The sequence below is a fragment of the Nerophis ophidion genome, linkage group LG13 (genome assembly GCF_033978795.1).
Source record: "Nerophis ophidion isolate RoL-2023_Sa linkage group LG13, RoL_Noph_v1.0, whole genome shotgun sequence".
Classification (NCBI taxonomy): Eukaryota; Metazoa; Chordata; class Actinopteri; order Syngnathiformes; family Syngnathidae; genus Nerophis; species Nerophis ophidion.
In genome coordinates, this window is record NC_084623.1 from 60,911,728 (window position 1) to 60,933,189 (window position 21,462).

At 38.5% G+C, this 21,462-nt stretch overlaps 1 protein-coding gene and 1 pseudogene across 1 annotated transcript in view; both read left to right on the forward strand.

Moving 5' to 3' along the window:
* The window catches only part of LOC133564839 (BCAS3 microtubule associated cell migration factor-like), a 164,752-nt gene extending 146,169 nt beyond the window's left edge, over window positions 1-18,583 (forward strand). Inside the window, exons 4-5 of the mRNA XM_061919355.1 lie at window positions 6,522-6,698; window positions 15,871-18,583. Coding sequence (XP_061775339.1) covers window positions 6,522-6,698; window positions 15,871-16,019 — 326 coding nt within the window. The 3' untranslated portion in view covers window positions 16,020-18,583. The remainder of the gene's footprint in view (window positions 1-6,521; window positions 6,699-15,870) is intronic.
* The window catches only part of LOC133564833 (pleckstrin homology-like domain family B member 1), a 689,899-nt pseudogene that overhangs the window by 183,178 nt on the left and 485,259 nt on the right, over window positions 1-21,462 (forward strand).

A 21,462-nucleotide genomic window follows, 5' to 3' on the forward strand; every position in this document is an offset into this window, starting at 1 on the left:
TGTTCCATATTGATCAATAATCAAAGATGGTCAGAATGAATGATGAAATATTGATCAATAACCAAAGATATTCAGAAAGTGTTTGTGAAGGCGTCACGTTGCATGAAAGTGAGATTTGGGAGTGACGTAGAAACGTTGTGGATGAGCAGACAAGCAGCTTTTAAAGGCTAAAGAACAAAGCGAGCAAAGAGGAGAGAGTTTGATTCCCAGCGGCTGCTTGGCTTTAAGTGCAATCTGATTTTTAAGATGCTTACTTCTGGACCACAAACACATCGAGCAAGCATGTTGATTTGTCTGTTCGCTCATGCAGCGCCCATTGACACATGTATGTTCGCTCACGAAGGGCCCATTGAAGAAGTCACACTCTTTAAGGATGGATCAATACATGTCATTTCATTGATTGATTGATTATTTTAGGGAATCGAGGAGTTTTGTTTTAAACCACACAATAAAGACAAGTGATGATAAATATAAACACACGCACACACACATGCACACTTAGACACTAATGCACACACACACACACACACACATGCACACACTTACACACACATGCACACACACACACATGCACACACACACATGCACACACTTACACACACATGCACACACACACACATGCGCACACACACATGCACACACTTACACACACATGCACACACACACACATGCGCACACACACATACACTGTAACACACACACACACTTACACACACATGCACACACTTACACACACATGCACACACACACACATGCGCACACACACATACACTGTAACACACACACACACTTACACACACATGCACACACTTACACACACATGCACACACACACACATGCGCACACACACATACACTGTAACACACACACACACTTACACACACATGCACACACTTACACACACATGCACACACACACACATGCGCACACACACATACACTGTAACACACACACATACACACATATACTATAACACACACACACACACATTCTATACCCCAAAGTAGTTGTAAGTAAGAAAAGTGAAAGTACAAAATAAGTATTTTAGTGTGCTGAAGGATGTTGAGGAGATCATGTGGACATCATCAAGTCTTCACCAGCGAGGTCATGTGACTTCCTGTGTTCATCAACACGTGGTCACATCATAAAAAGTGTTGCTCAATCAGCTGTCTTGCATTAGCACTTAATTGTGTTTGCGGCCAGCACACGTTGCCATGGCAACACCACACGTCACCTGGAAACAGGAGCGCCACAAATCTTCTTCAGGTCACTACACATACCTGCATTGGCACCTGGTTACTACCTGAGTCACTACACATACCTGCATTGGCACCTGGTTACTACCTGAGTCACTACACATACCTGCATTGGCACCTGGTTACTACCTGAGTCACTACACATACCTGCATTGGCACTTAGTTACTAGCTGAGTCACTACACATACCTGCATTGGCACCTGGTTACGAGCTGAGTCACTACACATACCTGCATTGGCACCTGGTTACTACCTGAGTCACTACACATACCTGCATTGGCACCTGGTTACTAGCTGAGTCACTACACATACCTGCATTGGCACCTGGTTACTACCTGAGTCACTACACATACCTGCATTGGCACCTGGTTACTACCTGAGTCACTACACATACCTGCATTGGCACCTAGTTACTAGCTGAGTCACTACACATACCTGCATTGGCACCTGGTTACTAGCTGAGTCACTACACATACCTGCATTGGCACCTGGTTACTAGCTGAGTCACTACACATACCTGCATTGGCACCTGGTTACTAGCTGAGTCACTACACATACCTGCATTGGCACCTGGTTACTACCTGAGTCACTACACATACCTGCATTGGCACTTAGTTACTAGCTGAGTCACTACACATACCTGCATTGGCACCTGGTTACGAGCTGAGTCACTACACATACCTGCATTGGCACCTAGTTACTAGCTGAGTCACTACACATACCTGCATTGGCACCTGGTTACTACCTGAGTCACTACACATACCTGCATTGGCACCTGGTTACTACCTGAGTCACTACACATACCTGCATTGGCACCTGGTTACTACCTGAGTCACTACACATACCTGCATTGGCACCTGGTTACTACCTGAGTCACTACACATACCTGCATTGGCACCTGGTTACTAGCTGACAATACACATACCTGCATTGGCACCTGGTTACTACCTGAGTCACTACACATACCTGCATTGGCACCTGGTTACTACCTGAGTCACTACACATACCTGCATTGGCACCTGGTTACTAGCTGACAATACACATTGTGAATACACAATCCTGCTACTCCCACCTTCCTCAAAGTACTCCAACATTTACTTCACAAGCAGTTTTCCCGCTAATGTGTCACACCTTTCCAAGGTACTTGGGTGTTCACTGGACTGCTCACTCAGCTCTCATGAAACATCAGTTAGCTGCAAACCTCAGATATTGAATAAATAAATAAACGTGTTTTCTTTTCAGTAAAGCCATATTTAATTTTGCTGGCGATTAACACAATTTTTAACGGGCACCTTAATTAGTAAATGAATTACTTTTTTCAACTGATCTGCCGCTTCTCTTTGCAAAGTGCCGATGTTGTGCTAACAAGCACAGCTCTAAACTCTGGCTGGCAGCGCCTTTTCAAGGAACACACACTCCACTCTCATGAAACATCAATCAATTGTGTATGCCCGATGTTTGAAGTATTTTTAGTAACACAATCAGTATTTTACCTAGAAATAATTGTATTTTGTAAAGATTGATTTGTAATTTAGTTACCTTTTGGTAAAGTATCTATACTTAGTAATGTTTTCAAGTTGGCGTAATAAGTCTTGAGAGAATGTTCCCAAAACATCCAGTCTGACTTGCTAGCATTAGCTCATAGCTGGCTAGCTAACTTCATGTTTTTGTGATTAATCACATGAGTTAACGAAGTTTTGGACAGTTGTCTAATCTTCTGGTGGAGAAGATCTTTACGTGGAATAAATATTTGTGTTTCAACAAGAAGAAAGATGAATTACACCTGCTCTGCTCCACATTCATGTCGGAGTCACATGACCCTGACTCGGGTTGAAGGACTTTATACAAACCTTGCTTAGGATTCTAAATATGTTTGAATTATTATTATTATTGATGATGTATTTTATTCAAACACTCCATGTTACAACAAATTCTCATAGAACATTCATTCAATGGATCAAATATTCAATTTTTCCATGGAATATAATTTGCATCTATAGAATGTGTCTTTAAAGGCCGACTGAAATGAGATGTTCTTATTTAAACGGGGATAGCAGCTCCATTCTATGTGTCAGACTTCATCATTTCACCATATTGCCATATTTTTGCTGAAAGGATTCAGTAGAGAACATCCACCATAAAGTTTGCAACTTTTGCTTGCTAACAGAAAAGCCCTGCCTGTACGGAAGTAGCAGACGATGACATCACAAGTGTGATGGCTCCTCACATATTCACATTGTTTTTAATGGGAGCCTCCAACAAAAAGTGCTATTCGGACCGAGAAAACGACAATTTCCCCATTAATTTGAGCGAGGATGAAAGATTCGTGTTTGAGGATATTGATAGCGACGGACGAGAAAAAAAAGACAGAAAAAAAAAAAGGTGATTGCATTGGGACGGATTCAGATGTTTTTAGACACATTTACTAGGATAATTCTGGGAAATCCCTTATCTTTCTATTGTGTTGTTAGTGTTTTAGTGAGTTTAATAGTACCTGATAGTCGGAGGGGTGTGTCCACAGCTGGGTGTCTTGACGCCAGTGTCTCAGGGAAGTCGATGGCAGCTTTATGGGCGGCACAAGCGCCGCTGATATCCGGTAAGAGGCGACTTTTTAACCACAATTTTCTCACCGAAACCTGCTGGTTGACATGTAGTCGGGATCCATGTTCGCTTGACCGCTCTGATCCATAGTAAAGTTTCACCTCAGTGAATTTTAAACAAGGAATCACCGTGTGTTTGTGTGGCTAAAGGCTAAAGCTTTCCAACTCCATCTTTCTACTTTGACTTCTCCAATATTAATTGAACAAATTGCAAAAGATTCAGCAACACAGATGTCCAAAATACTGTGTAATTATGCCGTTAAAGCAGACCACTTTTAGCTGTGTGTGTGTGCAGCGCTCATATTCCTAACAGCCTGTGATGTCACGCGTACACGTCATCATTACACAACGTTTTCAAGACGAAACTCCTGGGAAATTTAAAATTGCAATTTAGTAAAGTAAAGCGGCCGTATTGTCATGTGTTGCAATGTTAATATTTCATCATTGATATATAAACTATCAGACTGTGTGGTCGCTAGTAGTGGCTTTCAGTAGGACTTTAATGTTTATATATTTGTATTATTTATAGAATATTCACGTAATGTATGAGATATTAATTTCTTATAGAATGTTAATTTAAAGGATACAATATTCATTTTTATTTATAAAATATTAAATGTATTTGTAGAATATATTTTTAGTATGTTTATTATTAGTTTTATGCATAGACCATTAATGTTATGTATAGAATATACATTTTATATCTAGAATAATCAATTCATTGATAAAATATAAATTTTATCCAGAGTATTCATTTTATTTATGCAATATTCATTTAAAGGGTAAAATATCTCTTTTATTCATAGAATAATTATGTCATGAATAGAATATTCATTTTATTTATAAAATATTCATTTAAAAGATAAAATGTGCCATTGATTTATATAATAATTATGTCATGGATAGAATATTATTTTTATTTATAGAATATTCATTTATAAGATAAATTATTCGTTTTTTTGATAGAAAACACATTTAATGGGTACATATTAATTTTATGCATAACATTTTTATTTTATTTATAGAATATTCATTTAAAGGATAAATTATTAATTTTTGTAGAATAATTATGTAATGAACAGACTATTATTTTATTTATCAAATAATCATTTTATGGATAAAATAATAATTTTAATTATAGAATAATTTTTATTTATATAATATTTTTTTATGCATAAAATATTTATGCAATGTATATAATATTTATTAAAAGGAAATAATATGAATTGTATTTATATAATATTCATTTAAAGGATATATTATTCCTTTTTTTTGTAGAATAATCATTTAATGGATAAAATATTAATTATGTCTATAGAGTGTTGATTTAATTTGTAGAATCTTCATTTACAGGATAACATATTTATTGTAATCATACAATAATTATGTCCTGGGTCGAATATTCATTTTATTCATATAATATTGATTTAATAAATCGAAAATGTGTTTTATGTGCAGAATGTTTTTTTTTTATTGAATATTCATTTAATGGATAAAATCTTCATTTTATTTGTCGAATATTTATTGAGTGGATATAACAATGGTTTTGTGTACATGATGTGTTCAGGGGGACAAGTAAAATCCAGCTGCACTTACTAAGACTTTGTCACATCACAATAAGTCATTTTCATAAGATTATATTTATGTATACAACGCTAACATAGTGCTAAGCTAATAGTGCTGGTCAATCACAGCCTTTTGCTTGTGAGTCAACATGATATTCTGTTTACTTCCTGTCTGTATGTCTCTCACACACACACACACACACACACACACACACACACACACACACACACACACACACACACAAGGTCTCAGACTGTGTGTCTCCAGCATGCAAGATGTTGTGATAGCGGCTGACAGAAAGAGAGGAGATTGTGTCGTTGTGCAGGTTGTGTAGATGTTGTGTGACAGCCGTGACACTTGTGTTGTGATTGCTGCATAAAAGTAGCTGACCTGAAACATTTGCCTCAAAAATATGTTGGAGTAATGAAAATAAAAGTTGCATTGCTTTAAATATGGCCATAAATATTGTGCTTGGATCAACGTTAAAGTAGTCAGTGTACAGCTTGTTATAGTTGTACTATTCACCTAAAATTACACACATACATACAATTATATGTGTGTGTGTGTGTGTGTGTGTGTGTGTGTGTCTGTGTGTGTGTGTGTGTAAATATATATATATATATACACACACACACACTCAACCACACACCTATACACTCGTCTAGTACACTCAACTACATCAAACCACTTCCAATTCAACTACATCCGCAACAACTACATCCAACTGAACTACATCTTATTACATCTAACTCAACTACATATATAAAAAAATATATATATATATATATATTGGAAGTGGCTTGACATAGTTGAGTGTAGTTGAGTGTACTAGATGAGTGTATAGGTGTGTGGTTGAGTGTAAATACGAGAGTAAAGAATGATGTAGTTGAGTGTACTAGATGAGTGCATAAGTGTGTGGTTTATCCATGACAGAGTGCTCAATAGCGGGGTAATACACGTTAGGTCAGCAGGTTTCCCTGCTCTTCAGGGGATGATATATATCAATGTTTGCAGAGCTGTGCGATGATAAAAGATGTCATCTGAATGAAAGTAAAAGTAAAAGTGAAGTTGAACTTTATCTGTATCTGTAATGTTTGCAGACACGTTGGACGGGTGTGGCGTGACGCTGCTGGAGGTGTGTGGCAGCTGGCCGGAGACTTTTGGCGTGCCGAGACACAACTTGGCTTTCTCAGAGTCCACGGACGAAGGTCTGAGGGAGCGTTTGGCCGACGCCATGTCCGAGTTTCCTTCTCGCGACATCGAGGGTTCTGCTACAGGTGACTGACTGACTCATCACACCTTCTTTCTGCTGACTCATCACACCTTCTTTCTACTGACTCATCACACCTTCTTTCTACTGACTCATCACACCTTCTTTCTACTGACTCATCACACCTTCTTTCTACTGACTCATCACACCTTCTTTCTACTGACTCATCACACCTTCTTTCTACTGACTCATCACACCTTCTTCCTACTGACTCATCACACCTTCTTTCTGCTGACTCATCACACCTTCTTTCTACTGACTCATCACACCTTCTTTCTACTGACTCATCACACCTTCTTTCTACTGACTCATCACACCTTCTTTCTACTGACTCATCACACCTTCTTTCTACTGACTCATCACACCTTCTTTCTACTGACTCATCACACCTTCTTTCTACTGACTCATCACACCTTCTTTCTACTGACTCATCACACCTTCTTTCTACTGACTCATCACACCTTCTTTCTACTGACTCATCACACCTTCTTTCTACTGACTCATCACACCTTCTTTCTACTGACTCATCACACCTTCTTTCTGCTGACTCATCACACCTTCTTTCTACTGACTCACCACACCTTCTTTCTGCTGACTCATCACACCTTCTTTCTACTGACTCATCACACCTTCTTTCTACTGACTCATCACACCTTCTTTCTACTGACTCATCACACCTTCTTTCTACTGACTCATCACACCTTCTTTCTACTGACTCATCACACCTTCTTTCTACTGACTCATCACACCTTCTTTCTACTGACTCATCACACCTTCTTTCTACTGACTCACCACACCTTCTTTCTACTGACTCATCACACCTTCTTTCTACTGACTCATCACACCTTCTTTCTACTGACTCATCACACCTTCTTTCTACTGACTCATCACACCTTCTTTCTACTGACTCATCACACCTTCTTTCTACTGACTCATCACACCTTCTTTCTACTGACTCATCACACCTTCTTTCTACTGACTCATCACACCTTCTTTCTACTGACTCATCACACCTTCTTTCTACTGACTCATCACACCTTCTTTCTACTGACTCATCACACCTTCTTTCTACTGACTCACCACACCTTCTTTCTACTGACTCATCACACCTTCTTTCTACTGACTCATCACACCTTCTTTCTACTGACTCATCACACCTTCTTTCTACTGACTCATCACACCTTCTTTCTACTGACTCATCACACCTTCTTTCTACTGACTCATCACACCTTCTTTCTACTGACTCATCACACCTTCTTTCTACTGACTCATCACACCTTCTTTCTGCTGACTCATCACACCTTCTTTCTACTGACTCATCACACCTTCTTTCTACTGACTCATCACACCTTCTTTCTACTGACTCATCACACCTTCTTTCTCACCTTCACTTGCTTCCCAAAGACCACTTTTGGAACGTACATCCTCAAATATGTCTGCTTTTTTCTAAATATGTTTGGGGACAAGCGGTAGAAAAATGGATGGATGTTTTTCATGCAAAAGTACTACTAAAAGTACACAAGATAGTAAAGTGCTGATATAAAGGATGTGGAAACCTTATGAAATTGTACATACATCAAGTATTTATATGTGACTCTGATCTATATAGTATCATGTACAGTATCATTGATGTATAATATACAGTATATAGTATAATGTACAGAATAATTCATGTATAATGTACAGTATAATTAATGTATAATGTACAGTATAATGTCCATCTTGTGTAATGCGGAGAAAATTCCGAGTTGCGCAAAGGATTCCTGTTTAGAAAAATGATTGAAGATAAAACTGATGACTTATGTTTGTGATTGTTAAACAACACTTGTATGAAGTCATTAAGTTCACCAAAATAAAACAACATTTATTCTTATGTTGAGGAGGAAAATGGATCATGTACATTTGAAACCATCCATCCATTTCCTACCGCTTATCCCTTTTGGTACTTTTTAAATATTGTACTTTTGTGACGTTACTTATATGTAGTTGGATGTAGTTGAATCCAGTTGGATGTAGTTGGGTGTACTTGAGTTGGATGTAAATAAATGTAGATGGACATAGTTGGATGCAAGCTGATGTAGTTGAGTTAAATGTGGACGGATGTAGTTGGATGTAATTGACTGTAACAGAGTTGGATGTAGTTGGTTATAAATACATGTAGATGATATAGTTAGATGTAAGCTGATGTAGCTGAGTTAAATGTGGATGGATGTAGTTGGATGTACTTGACTGTAACAGAGTTGGATGTAGTCGGCTATAAATAAATGTAGATGATATAGTTGGATGTAAGCTGATGTAGTTGAGTTAAATGCGGATGGATGTAGTTGGATGTATTTGAGTGTAACAGAGTTGGATGTAGTTGGCTGCAGTTGAGTTGGATGTAGTTGGACGCAAATGAATGTAGATGGATATAGTTAGATGTAAGCTGATGTAGTTGAGTTAAATGTGGACCGATGTAGTTGGATGTTTTTGACTGCAACAGACTTGGATGTAGTTGGGTGTAGTTGAGTTGGATGTAGTTGGATGTAAATGAATGTAGAGGATACAGTTAGATGTAGTTGAGGTAAATGTGGACCGATGTAGTTGGATGTTTTTTACTGCAACAGACTTGGATGTAGTTGGGTGTAGTTGAGTTGGATGTAGTTGGATGTAAATGAATGTAGAGGATACAGTTAGATGTAGTTGAGGTAAATGTGGATTGATGTAGTTGGATGTATTTGACTGTAACAGAGTTGGATGTAGTTGAGTGTAGTTGAGTTGGATGTAAATGAATGTGGATGGATATAGTTAGATGTAAGCTGATGTAGTTGAGTTAAATGTGGACCGATGTAGTTGGATGTTTTTGACTGTAACAGAGTTGGTTGTAGTCAACTGCACTTGAGTTTGACGTAGTTGAGTTGGATGTAAATGAATGTAGATGGATATAGTTAGATGTAAGCTGATGTAGTTGAGTTAAATGTGGACAGATGTGGTTGGATGTATTTGACTGTAACCTAGTTGGATGTAGTTGAGTGTAGTTGAGGTGGATGTAAATGAATGTGGATGGATATAGTTAGATGTAAGCTGATGTAGTTGAGTTAAATGTGGACCGATGTAGTTGGATGTTTTTGACTGTAACAGAGTTGGTTGTAGTCAACTGCACTTGAGTTTGACGTAGTTGAGTTGGATGTAAATGAATGTAGATGGATATAGTTAGATGTAAGCTGATGTAGTTGAGTTAAATGTGGACCGATGTAGTTGGATGTTTTTGACTGTAACAGAGTTGGTTGTAGTCAACTGCACTTGAGTTTGACGTAGTTGAGTTGGATGTAAATGAATGTAGATGGATATAGTTAGATGTAAGCTGATGTAGTTGAGTTAAATGTGGACCGATGTAGTTGGATGTTTTTGACTGTAACAGAGTTGGTTGTAGTCAACTGCACTTGAGGTTGACGTAGTTGAGTTGGATGTAAATGAATGTAGATGGATATAGTTAGATGTAAGCTGATGTAGTTGAGTTAAATGTGGACGGATGTAGTTGGATGTATTTGACTGTAACAGAGTTGGATGTAGTCACTGCACTTGAGTTTGACGTAGTTGAGTTGGATGGCTTAAATAAAATGATCATAGTGAGTTCTAGAACTGGACGTAGTCTGGACAAATTATTATTTTTAAAGTATTTTTATTTTCTACTTGACTTTATCTTTTTGTACGTCTTTGTCACCTTTGTCAACTTCTATGAGGTTGGATGTAGTTGGATGCAGTCCAGTTGGATGTACTTGGCTGTAGTAAGATGTAAATGGGTGTAGTTGGATCTAGTCGAATGTAGTTGAGTTAGATGTAGTTCAATGTATTTGTTCTATAAATGAGTTGAATGTAGATGGGTGTTTTGGGACATTGTTGGATGTAGTTGGATGACATTGTTGTTGTTAAGTTGGATGTAGTTGGCTGTGGATGAGTTGGATGTAGTGGAGTTAGATGTAACTGGATGCATTTAGATGTTGTTGAGTTGGATACAGTTGATGTTATTGAGTTAGATGTAATTGGATGTTTTTAAGATGTAGTCGGATGTTGTTGAGTTGGATATAGTTGGATGCACTCGAGTTAGGTGCAATTGGATGCATTTAGATGTAGTTGGATGTCGTTGAGTTATGTAGTTCAGTTAGACCTAATTGGATGTGTTTGGATGTGGTTGACTGTAGTATAGTTGGATGTTACTGAGTTGGATATAGTTGGATGTAGTTGAGTTAGATATAATTTAATGTATTTAGATGTAGGTGACTGTAGTCGAGTTGAATGTAGTTGAGTTAGATGTATTTGGATGTAGTTGGAAGCTGTTGAGTTGGCTATAGTTGATTTAGTTGAGTTAGACCTAATTGGATGTGTTTGGATATAGTTGACTGTAGTTGAGTTGGATGTAGTTGAGTTAGATGGGGTTGGATGTTGTTGAGTGTGCTACAGTTGATGTAGTTGAGTTAGATTTAAGTGGATGGGTTTAGATGTAGTTGACTGTAGTTGAGTTGGATGTAGTTGAGTTAGATGTAATAAGATGTAGTTCAGTTGGATTGATGTAGTTGAGTGTAGAAGGTAGTGTAGTTGAGTGTACTAGATGAGTGTATAGGTGTGTGGTTGAGTGTAAATAAGAGAGTAAAGAATGATGCACATTTATATGTACTTTGAGTTCAAATTATGAATTTTGTTAGCAGAAATATTTTTGTGCTGAGAGAATCTTTGTTAGACATTTTGTATCTTTAGTTCTTTTACTTAACTGTGTGTGTGTGTGTGTGTGTGTGTGTGTGTGTGTGTGTGTGTGTGTGTGTGTGTGTGTGTGTGTGTGTGTGTGTGTGTGTGTGTGTGTGTGTGCATACTTCCTGTGTGCGCATACCTAATGTGCACATGTGCATACGTCGTGTGTGTGTGTGTGTGTGTGTGTGTGTGTGTGTGTGTGTGTGTGTGTGTGTGTGTGTGTGTGTGTGTGTGTGTGTGTACTTGACACACACTCCAAATGCTTAACTCATTTAGGAAGCAGCAGTGCTCTTTCAATGTGGCGCTTCCTAAGTGGACAAGACTTCTTTTGATGTGTGTGCGTGCGTGTGTTTGTGTGTGTGTGTGTGTGTGTGTGTATGTGTGTGCATGTGTGTGTGTGTGTGTGTGTGTGTGTGTGTGTGTGTGTGTGTGTGTGTGTGTGCATGTGTGTGTGTGTTTGTGTGTCTGTGTGTGTGTGTTTCGGACTCTTTGTATGTGTTTCGTGCACTGGGAGTCTGGGTCACAAGGACCTAATGGATTTAGCATCGACGAACACACACACACACACACACACACACACACACACACACACACACACACACACACACACACACACACACCCACACGCACACACACGCACACACACACTCACCGTGTCGTCCTTTCTCTCTCTGCTCAGATGTAACCTCCTTTCCAGCTTTGTCCTTACTCTTCTTCTTCTTAGTCCTGACAAAATCTTTGTGTCCTTTCCTCATTTTCATATTACAAAATATTTGATATATTTCATGTCCAAGTCTTTAATTGTGTGAAGCCACAAATAATCACCGATAGTCACACTTGACATGTGGACTAATAATATTCATATTAACAATACATATTAATGATACTAATGATGAATGTCAATAAAATAAAATAGTTGTAAAATCCAAGATGAAAGGTATGATTGACAGTTTTATTGGTAATAAAGTTGACTTTTGGATTGTGTCGGAGTGGAACCCCGGGATGCAGAGAGGGCAGGAAAGTGCACAGGAAGCAGCAATGCTGGCATATAAACCCTCTGATTAGTGATCAGAGGCAGTACGAGTCACTAATCAGAGGTAGGTTAGCACAATCAGCATTCGGTGGCAGAACAGGAAGTGGAAACTAAAAAGTAAGAGTGGCGGACAGGAAGCAACACATGAAAAACGAGACAAAGTAGGACAGGTTATAGTACATGATTGATAGTATTATAGAACCATTGGTGCTGATGACTTTCACCTGAAACAACTGGAGACTTGAACCGCAGAAGAAGGTTTTCAAGCTCTGGATCCTCCTTGGCACTCGCCACTAACCGCACACTTCCTGTACGTCACTTTTGAAGTGTACTGTGTAGTACATCAGTACACTTAAGCACACATGAGGCGAAGGCAAGGAAAAACTGTCTGAAAGAAACTTGGTCATGGAGGCACTAACTAAACACTACACCCGCCATGGAGGCACTAACTAAACACTACAGCCGCCATGGAGGCACTAACTAAACACTACAGCCGCCATGGAGGCACTAACTAAACACTACACCCGCCATGGAGGCACTAACTAAACACTACAGCCGCCATGGAGGCACTAACTAAACACTACAGCCGCCATGGAGGCACTAACTAAACACTACAGCCGCCATGGAGGCACTAACTAAACACTACAGCCGCCATGGAGGCACTAACTAAACACTACAGCCGCCATGGAGGCACTAACTAAACACTACACCCGCCATGGAGGCACTAACTAAACACTACAGCCGCCATGGAGGCACTAACTAAACACTACAGCCGCCATGGAGGCACTAACTAAACACTACACCCGCCATGGAGGCACTAACTAAACACTACAGCCGCCATGGAGGCACTAACTAAACACTACACCCGCCATGGAGGCACTAACTAAACACTACAGCCGCCATGGAGGCACTAACTAAACACTACAGCCGCCATGGAGGCACTAACTAAACACTACACCCGCCATGGAGGCACTAACTAAACACTACAGCCGCCATGGAGGCACTAACTAAACACTACAGCCGCCATGGAGGCACTAACTAAACACTACAGCCGCCATGGAGGCACTAACTAAACACTACAGCCGCCATGGAGGCACTAACTAAACACTACAGCCGCCATGGAGGCACTAACTAAACACTACACCCGCCATGGAGGCACTAACTAAACACTACAGCCGCCATGGAGGCACTAACTAAACACTACAGCCGCCATGGAGGCACTAACTAAACACTACAGCCGCCATGGAGGCACTAACTAAACACTACAGCCGCCATGGAGGCACTAACTAAACACTACACCCGCCATGGAGGCACTAACTAAACACTACAGCCGCCATGGAGGCACTAACTAAACACTACACCCGCCATGGAGGCACTAACTAAACACTACAGCCGCCATGGAGGCACTAACTAAACACTACAGCCGCCATGGAGGCACTAACTAAACACTACACCCGCCATGGAGGCACTAACTAAACACTACAGCCGCCATGGAGGCACTAACTAAACACTACACCCGCCATGGAGGCACTAACTAAACACTACAGCCGCCATGGAGGCACTAACTAAACACTACACCCGCCATGGAGGCACTAACTAAACACTACACCCGCCATGGAGGCACTAACTAAACACTACAGCCGCCATGGAGGCACTAACTAAACACTACAGCCGCCATGGAGGCACTAACTAAACACTACACCCGCCATGGAGGCACTAACTAAACACTACAGCCGCCATGGAGGCACTAACTAAACACTACAGCCGCCATGGAGGCACTAACTAAACACTACAGCCGCCATGGAGGCACTAACTAAACACTACAGCCGCCATGGAGGCACTAACTAAACACTACACCCGCCATGGAGGCACTAACTAAACACTACAGCCGCCATGGAGGCACTAACTAAACACTACACCCGCCATGGAGGCACTAACTAAACACTACAGCCGCCATGGAGGCACTAACTAAACACTACACCCGCCATGGAGGCACTAACTAAACACTACAGCCGCCATGGAGGCACTAACTAAACACTACAGCCGCCATGGAGGCACTAACTAAACACTACAGCCGCCATGGAGGCACTAACTAAACACTACAGCCGCCATGGAGGCACTAACTAAACACTACACCCGCCATGGAGGCACTAACTAAACACTACAGCCGCCATGGAGGCACTAACTAAACACTACACCCGCCATGGAGGCACTAACTAAACACTACAGCCGCCATGGAGGCACTAACTAAACACTACACCCGCCATGGAGGCACTAACTAAACACTACAGCCGCCATGGAGGCACTAACTAAACACTACAGCCGCCATGGAGGCACTAACTAAACACTACAGCCGCCATGGAGGCACTAACTAAACACTACAGCCGCCATGGAGGCACTAACTAAACACTACACCCGCCATGGAGGCACTAACTAAACACTCCAACTTTGCATCAAAGACATATTATTAAATATTATTAAGTGTACTTAAGTATTCTTTTACTTATCTTTTTTCAACTTTAGTTTTTCTCCTTGTTTTCTACTTTTTGATGTTTCTACTCACGTATTCTTTGACTTCGATACTTTTCTACTCGTGTATTTTTAGTTTAGCGAAAGAGAACTATTGTGAGAAGTTGAAGTCCCTGATATCAATTTGTCCTAATAGTCCTCTTATAAAGATATTGATGTTCATTCTTATTGATAGGTCCTGATTATTGATCATTAGTAGATATTCATGTCATCAATATTCATGTCATCAATATTCACGTTTGATCAATATTCATGTGAGGTAGATGTTGATATTTCAGAGTTGTGAGCTCAGTGGGTGAAAGTGAAAGTGAAAGTGAAACTAGATTGTATCAACAATGGAATGCAGGACAGAATCTTCTTTCATCATCAATTTGAATCAACAATATCATTTTTTGGACAAATGTCTATTTTTATGTACTATTTTTGATAGTCTGCTTCCCAGAACACAACTTTACAAGTACTACCTCAAAAGTATTTTTCCAGGAATATTATTCAACAAGTATAACCCAAGAAGTATAACTTAAGAAGTATTACTTAAAATATATGATTTCAGAAAGTATAACCTAAGAAGTATTTGTTAGGAAGTGTTATTCAAGAAATGTTTGTTAAGAAGTATTCCTTAAGAAGTACTATTTAAGAAATATGAAATAGTTCCTGTAGAGTTGCAGAAGGAAGGATCAAGAAGTATTACTAAAGAAGTACTATTGAAGAAGTACTATTGAAGAAGTATTATTGAAGAAGTATTACTCTGTACTTTATTGCAGAGGAAGGATTAAGAAATTTTACTTAAGAAGTACTATTTAAGAAGTATTGTGTGTGTATTTAAGAAGTACTACTTAAGAAGTACTGTTGTGTGTATTTAAGAAGTACTGTTGTGTGTACTGTGTTGCAGAGCTGCAGAGAGAAGGAAGCATCGAGACTCTGAGTAATAGTTCAGGTTCTACAAGTGGAAGTATTCCAAGGACATTTGAAGGTTATCGTTCTCCTCTTCCGACCAATGAGAACCAACCTCTCAGCCTCTTCTCCACCAACTACCCCTGAACACACACACACACACACACATCATACTGCACACACACACACACTATACTACACACACACTTCTCCACCAACTTCCCCTGAACACACACACACACATCATACTACACACACACTTCTCCACCAACTTCCCCTGAACACACACACACACACACACATCATACTACACACACACACTTCTCCACCAACTTCCCCTAAACACACACACACACACATCATACTACACACACACTTCTCCACCAACTTCCCCTGAACACACACACACACACATCATACTGCACACACACACACACTATACTACACACACACTTCTCCACCAACTTCCCCTGAACACACACACACACATCATACTACACACACACTTCTCCACCAACTTCCCCTGAACACACACACACACACACACATCATACTACACACACACTTCTCCACCAACTTCCCCTGAACACACACACACACATCATACTACACACACACTTCTCCACCAACTTCCCCTGAACACACACACACACACACACACACACTATACTACACACACACTTCTCCACCAACTTCCCCTGAACACACACACACACATCCACACTATACTACACACACACTTCTCCACCAACTTCCCCTGAACACACACACACACACACACACACATCATACTACACGCACACACATACACACTATACTACACACACACTTCTCCACCAACGACCCCTGAACACACACACACACACACACCATACTACGTACACACACACACACTATACTACACACACACTTCTCCACCAAGTTCCGCTGAACACACACACACACACACACACACACACACACACACCATACTACGTACACACACACACACTATACTACACACACACTTCTCCACCAAGTTCCGCTGAACACACACACACACACACACTATACTACACACACACACAACTACAAATGTTTGTACACACACACACACACGATGCTACACACACTATAAATAAATAACACAATATTGCATTTAAGTATTATACAATATTAAACATAAGTATTACACATAAATAACACACAATATTCCACATAATAAAAATATGATATTACACTTAAATTACACAAAACTGCACATTACACACAATATTACACGTGATTAATACACAATATTACATTACAATAAAACACATTATTACAGATTATGAATACACAATATTACACATAACACACAATATTAAACATAAATAACACAATAGTACACATAAATAACACACAATATTACACATAAATAATCCACAAATTACAGATAAATAACACACAATATTACACCTAAATAACACACAATATTACACATAAATATCACACAATATTACACATAAATAATCAACAAATTACAGATAAATAACACACACTATTACAGATAAATAACACACAATATTACACATAGATAATACACAAATTACACATAAATAACACAATATTACACATAAATAACACAATATTGCACATAATTAACACACAATATTACACATAAATAATACACATATTACAGATAAATAACACACAATATTACAGATAAATAACACACAATATTACAGATAAATAACACACAATATTACACATAACACACAATATTACACAAACATAATCCTCTCCCACATGTATGATGTTTTCTGCGTTCACTTTCTGGACAAGAAGTATTTGATCCCTGCTGATGTTGTACTACTCTCCATCCATGAAAATATGACATCATTTGTAATACTTTGTACTATCAGAGACACAATGTACACAAACACAACCTTTATAGTATTCCACTGAGTAAAGTAAGTGTGTGACCTCCTAGCAAGCAGTGTAGGAATGAGTACTGTACCTTGAAGCAAGTACTTAGTATGTGTAGCAAATACATTGAGAGATGGACAAGACTGTCAGAGATTGTAGACCTACACAAGACTGGGAGGATGTTACACACCTGACGAGACCACACCTTCATGTCAAGTACTGCAACTACAGGAAACTACCAAGTACTGCAACTACAGGAAACTACCAAGTACTGCAACTACCAAGTAAAGTTCTGCAGCTACAAGAAACTACCAAGTACTACTACCACGACAAGTACTACTACAAGAAACTACCATGTAAAGTACAACAACCAGAGGAAATGACCAAATAAAGTACTACAACTACAAGAACCTAGCAAGCAAAGTACTACAAGAATCTGCTTCTCAGCAATACTTTCTGCAAGGTTTGAGTATGAAGTCAAATACTTCTTTACCTGAATGGAATACTCATGAGTGAAGTACACGTTGTATTTGCAGGTATTTGTGTGTTCTGTTGAAGTACTTGCACCATGAGTACACACATACTTCAAAACAGGGGAGCAAACACTTCTTTTCAAATACTGGCTAATACAACACAGTTTTGCTAAATACTACTTCCAAAATACTCCATGCATGAAAAGTCAAAATGTCAATATTTGGACCAAAAGTATGAAATATTTGAAGTATTACAAGAAATGTTTGAAGACTTCAAAAGTGATCTTTTTTTCTTTGTTGTCTGAATGACCAACTTAATCAAATGTTGTTAATAAAGTCACCTCTGATCCAGTCTGGAATCTTAGTCTCTGACCTGTGCACTCAAACCAAAGTCCTCATCTACTAATCAAACCAACGTCCTCCTCTACTAATCAAACCAAAGTCCTCATCTACTAATCAAACCAACGTCCTCCTCTACTAATCAAACCAAAGTCCTCATCTACTAATCAAACCAAAGTCCTCATCTACTAATCAAACCAAAGTCCTCCTCTACTAATCAAACCAAAGTCCTCATCTACTAATCAAACCAAAGTCCTCATCTACTAATCAAACCAACGTCCTCCTCTACTAATCAAACCAAAGTCCTCATCTACTAATCAAACCAACGTCCTCATCTACTAATCAAACCAAAGTCCTCATCTACTAATCAAACCAAAGTCCTCATCTACTAATCAAACCAAAGTCCTCATCTACTAATCAAACCAACGTCCTCATCTACTAATCAAACCAACGTCCTCATCTACTAATCAAACCAAAGTCCTCCTCTACTAATCAAACCAAAGTCCTCCTCTACTAATCAAACCAAAGTCCTCATCTACTAATCAAACCAAAGTCCTCATCTACTAATCAAACCAACGTCCTCCTCTACTAATCAAACCAAAGTCCTCATCTACTAATCAAACCAACGTCCTCCTCTACTAATCAAACCAAAGTCCTCCTCTACTAATCAAACCAAAGTCCTCATCTACTAATCAAACCAACGTCCTCCTCTACTAATCAAACCAACGTCCTCCTCTACTAATCAAACCAAAGTCCTCATCTACTAATCAAACCAACGTCCTCCTCTACTAATCAAACCAACGTCCTCCTCTACTAATCAAACCAAAGTCCTCCTCTACTAATCAAACCAAAGTCCTCATCTACTAATCAAACCAAAGTCCTCCTCTACTAATCAAACCAAAGTCCTCATCTACTAATCAAACCAAAGTCCTCCTCTACTAATCAAACCAAAGTCCTCATCTACTAATCAAACCAACGTCCTCATCTACTAATCAAACCAACATCTTTCTTTACTCTTCCAGGGAGCAAAAGAAGATTAACAAACGTTGTCAACGCTCCACTTTCTCTTGTCTTCTTCTTCTTCTTCAGCCTTCTTCTCCGTCGTCCGCCGCAAAGGAATGTACTTTGTCACTCGCTGCTTCCAACTTCCTGCCACACCTACTCAACAACTAAGTAAACAAGCAGGTAAACTAGACAACTAAGTAAGCAATAAGGTAAGTAAGTAAATAAAACACCTAGTCAACAGGTAAGTAAACAAGAAGGTAAACAAGACAACTACGTAAACAGATAGGTAAACAAGTAAATAAAACAACTAAGTAAACAGATAGGTAAACAAGTAAATTAAACAAGAAGGTAAACAAGTAAATAAAACAACTAAGTCAACAGGTAAGTAAACAAGAAGGTAAACGATACATTTAAGTAAAAATGTAAGTAAACACATAGGTAAACAAGTAAAAAAAACAACTAAGTCAACAGGTAAGTAAACAAGAAGGTAAACGAGACAACTATGTAAAACAATTAAGTAAACAGATAGGTAAACAGGTAAATTAAAACAACTAAGTCAACAAGTAAATTAAAACAACTAAGTAAACAGATAGGTAAACAAGTAAATTAAACAAGAAGGTAAACAAGTAAATAAAACAACTAAGTCAACAGGTAAGTAAACAAGAAGGTAAACGATACATTTAAGTAAAAATGTAAGTAAACACATAGGTAAACAAGTAAAAAAAAACAACTAAGTCAACAGGTAAGTAAACAAGAAGGTAAACGAGACAACTATGTAAAACAATTAAGTAAACAGATAGGTAAACAGGTAAATTAAAACAACTAAGTCAACAAGTAAATTAAAACAACTAAGTAAACAGATAGGTAAACAAGTAAATTAAAGAAGAAGGTAAACAAGTAAATAAAACAACTAAGTCAACAGGTAAGAAAACAAGAAGGTAAACGATACATTTAAGTAAAAATGTAAGTAAACACATAGGTAAACAAGTAAATAAAACAACAAAGTAAAACAAGTAGATAAAACAACTTAGTAAACCGTTAAGTTAAAAAAAACTAAGTAAACAAGAAGGTAAATAGGTATATAAAACAAGTATGTAAATATGTAAGTAAAACAAGAATGTAAACAATTAAATAAAACAATTAAGTAAAAAAAAAAAGTAAACAAGTAAATAAAACAACTAAATGAATAAATAAAACAACTAAACAAGTAGATAAAACAAGTGAGTAAACCAGTAAGTAAAAAAAAAACAAGTAAACAAGAAGGTAAATATGTCAATAAAAGAACTAGGTAAACAAGTAAGTAAAACAAGAAAGTAAACATGTTTATAAAACAATTAAGTAAAACTACTAAGTAAACAAGTAAGCAAACAAGCCGGTTTGTCTTGTAGTAAGTTTAAGAGAAACCTGCGGAACTATAGGGACGGCGTGGCGCAGTGGAAGAGTGGCCGTGCGCAACCCGAGGGTCCCTGGTTCAAATCCCACCTAGAACCAACCTCGTCACGTCCGTTGTGTCCTGAGCAAGACACTTCACCCTTGCTCCTGATGGGTGCTGGTTGGCGCCTTGCATGGCAGCTCCCTCCATCAGTGTGTGAATGTGTGTGTGAATGGGTAAATGTGGAAGTAGTGTCAAAGCGCTTTGAGTACCTTGAAGGTAGAAAAAGCGCTATACAAGTACAACCCATTTATCATTTATAATAATAAAAGTTGAAGTATGGGCAATAATAACATGGTTGCTTGCATTGCAGCAGGCCCTTAAAAATAACAATAATAATAATAACTATAATAATAATAACAATAATAATAATATTACGTCTGCTTGCATTGCAGCAGGCCCATAATAACAATGATAATAATAACTATAATAATAATAAAAACAATAATAAAGG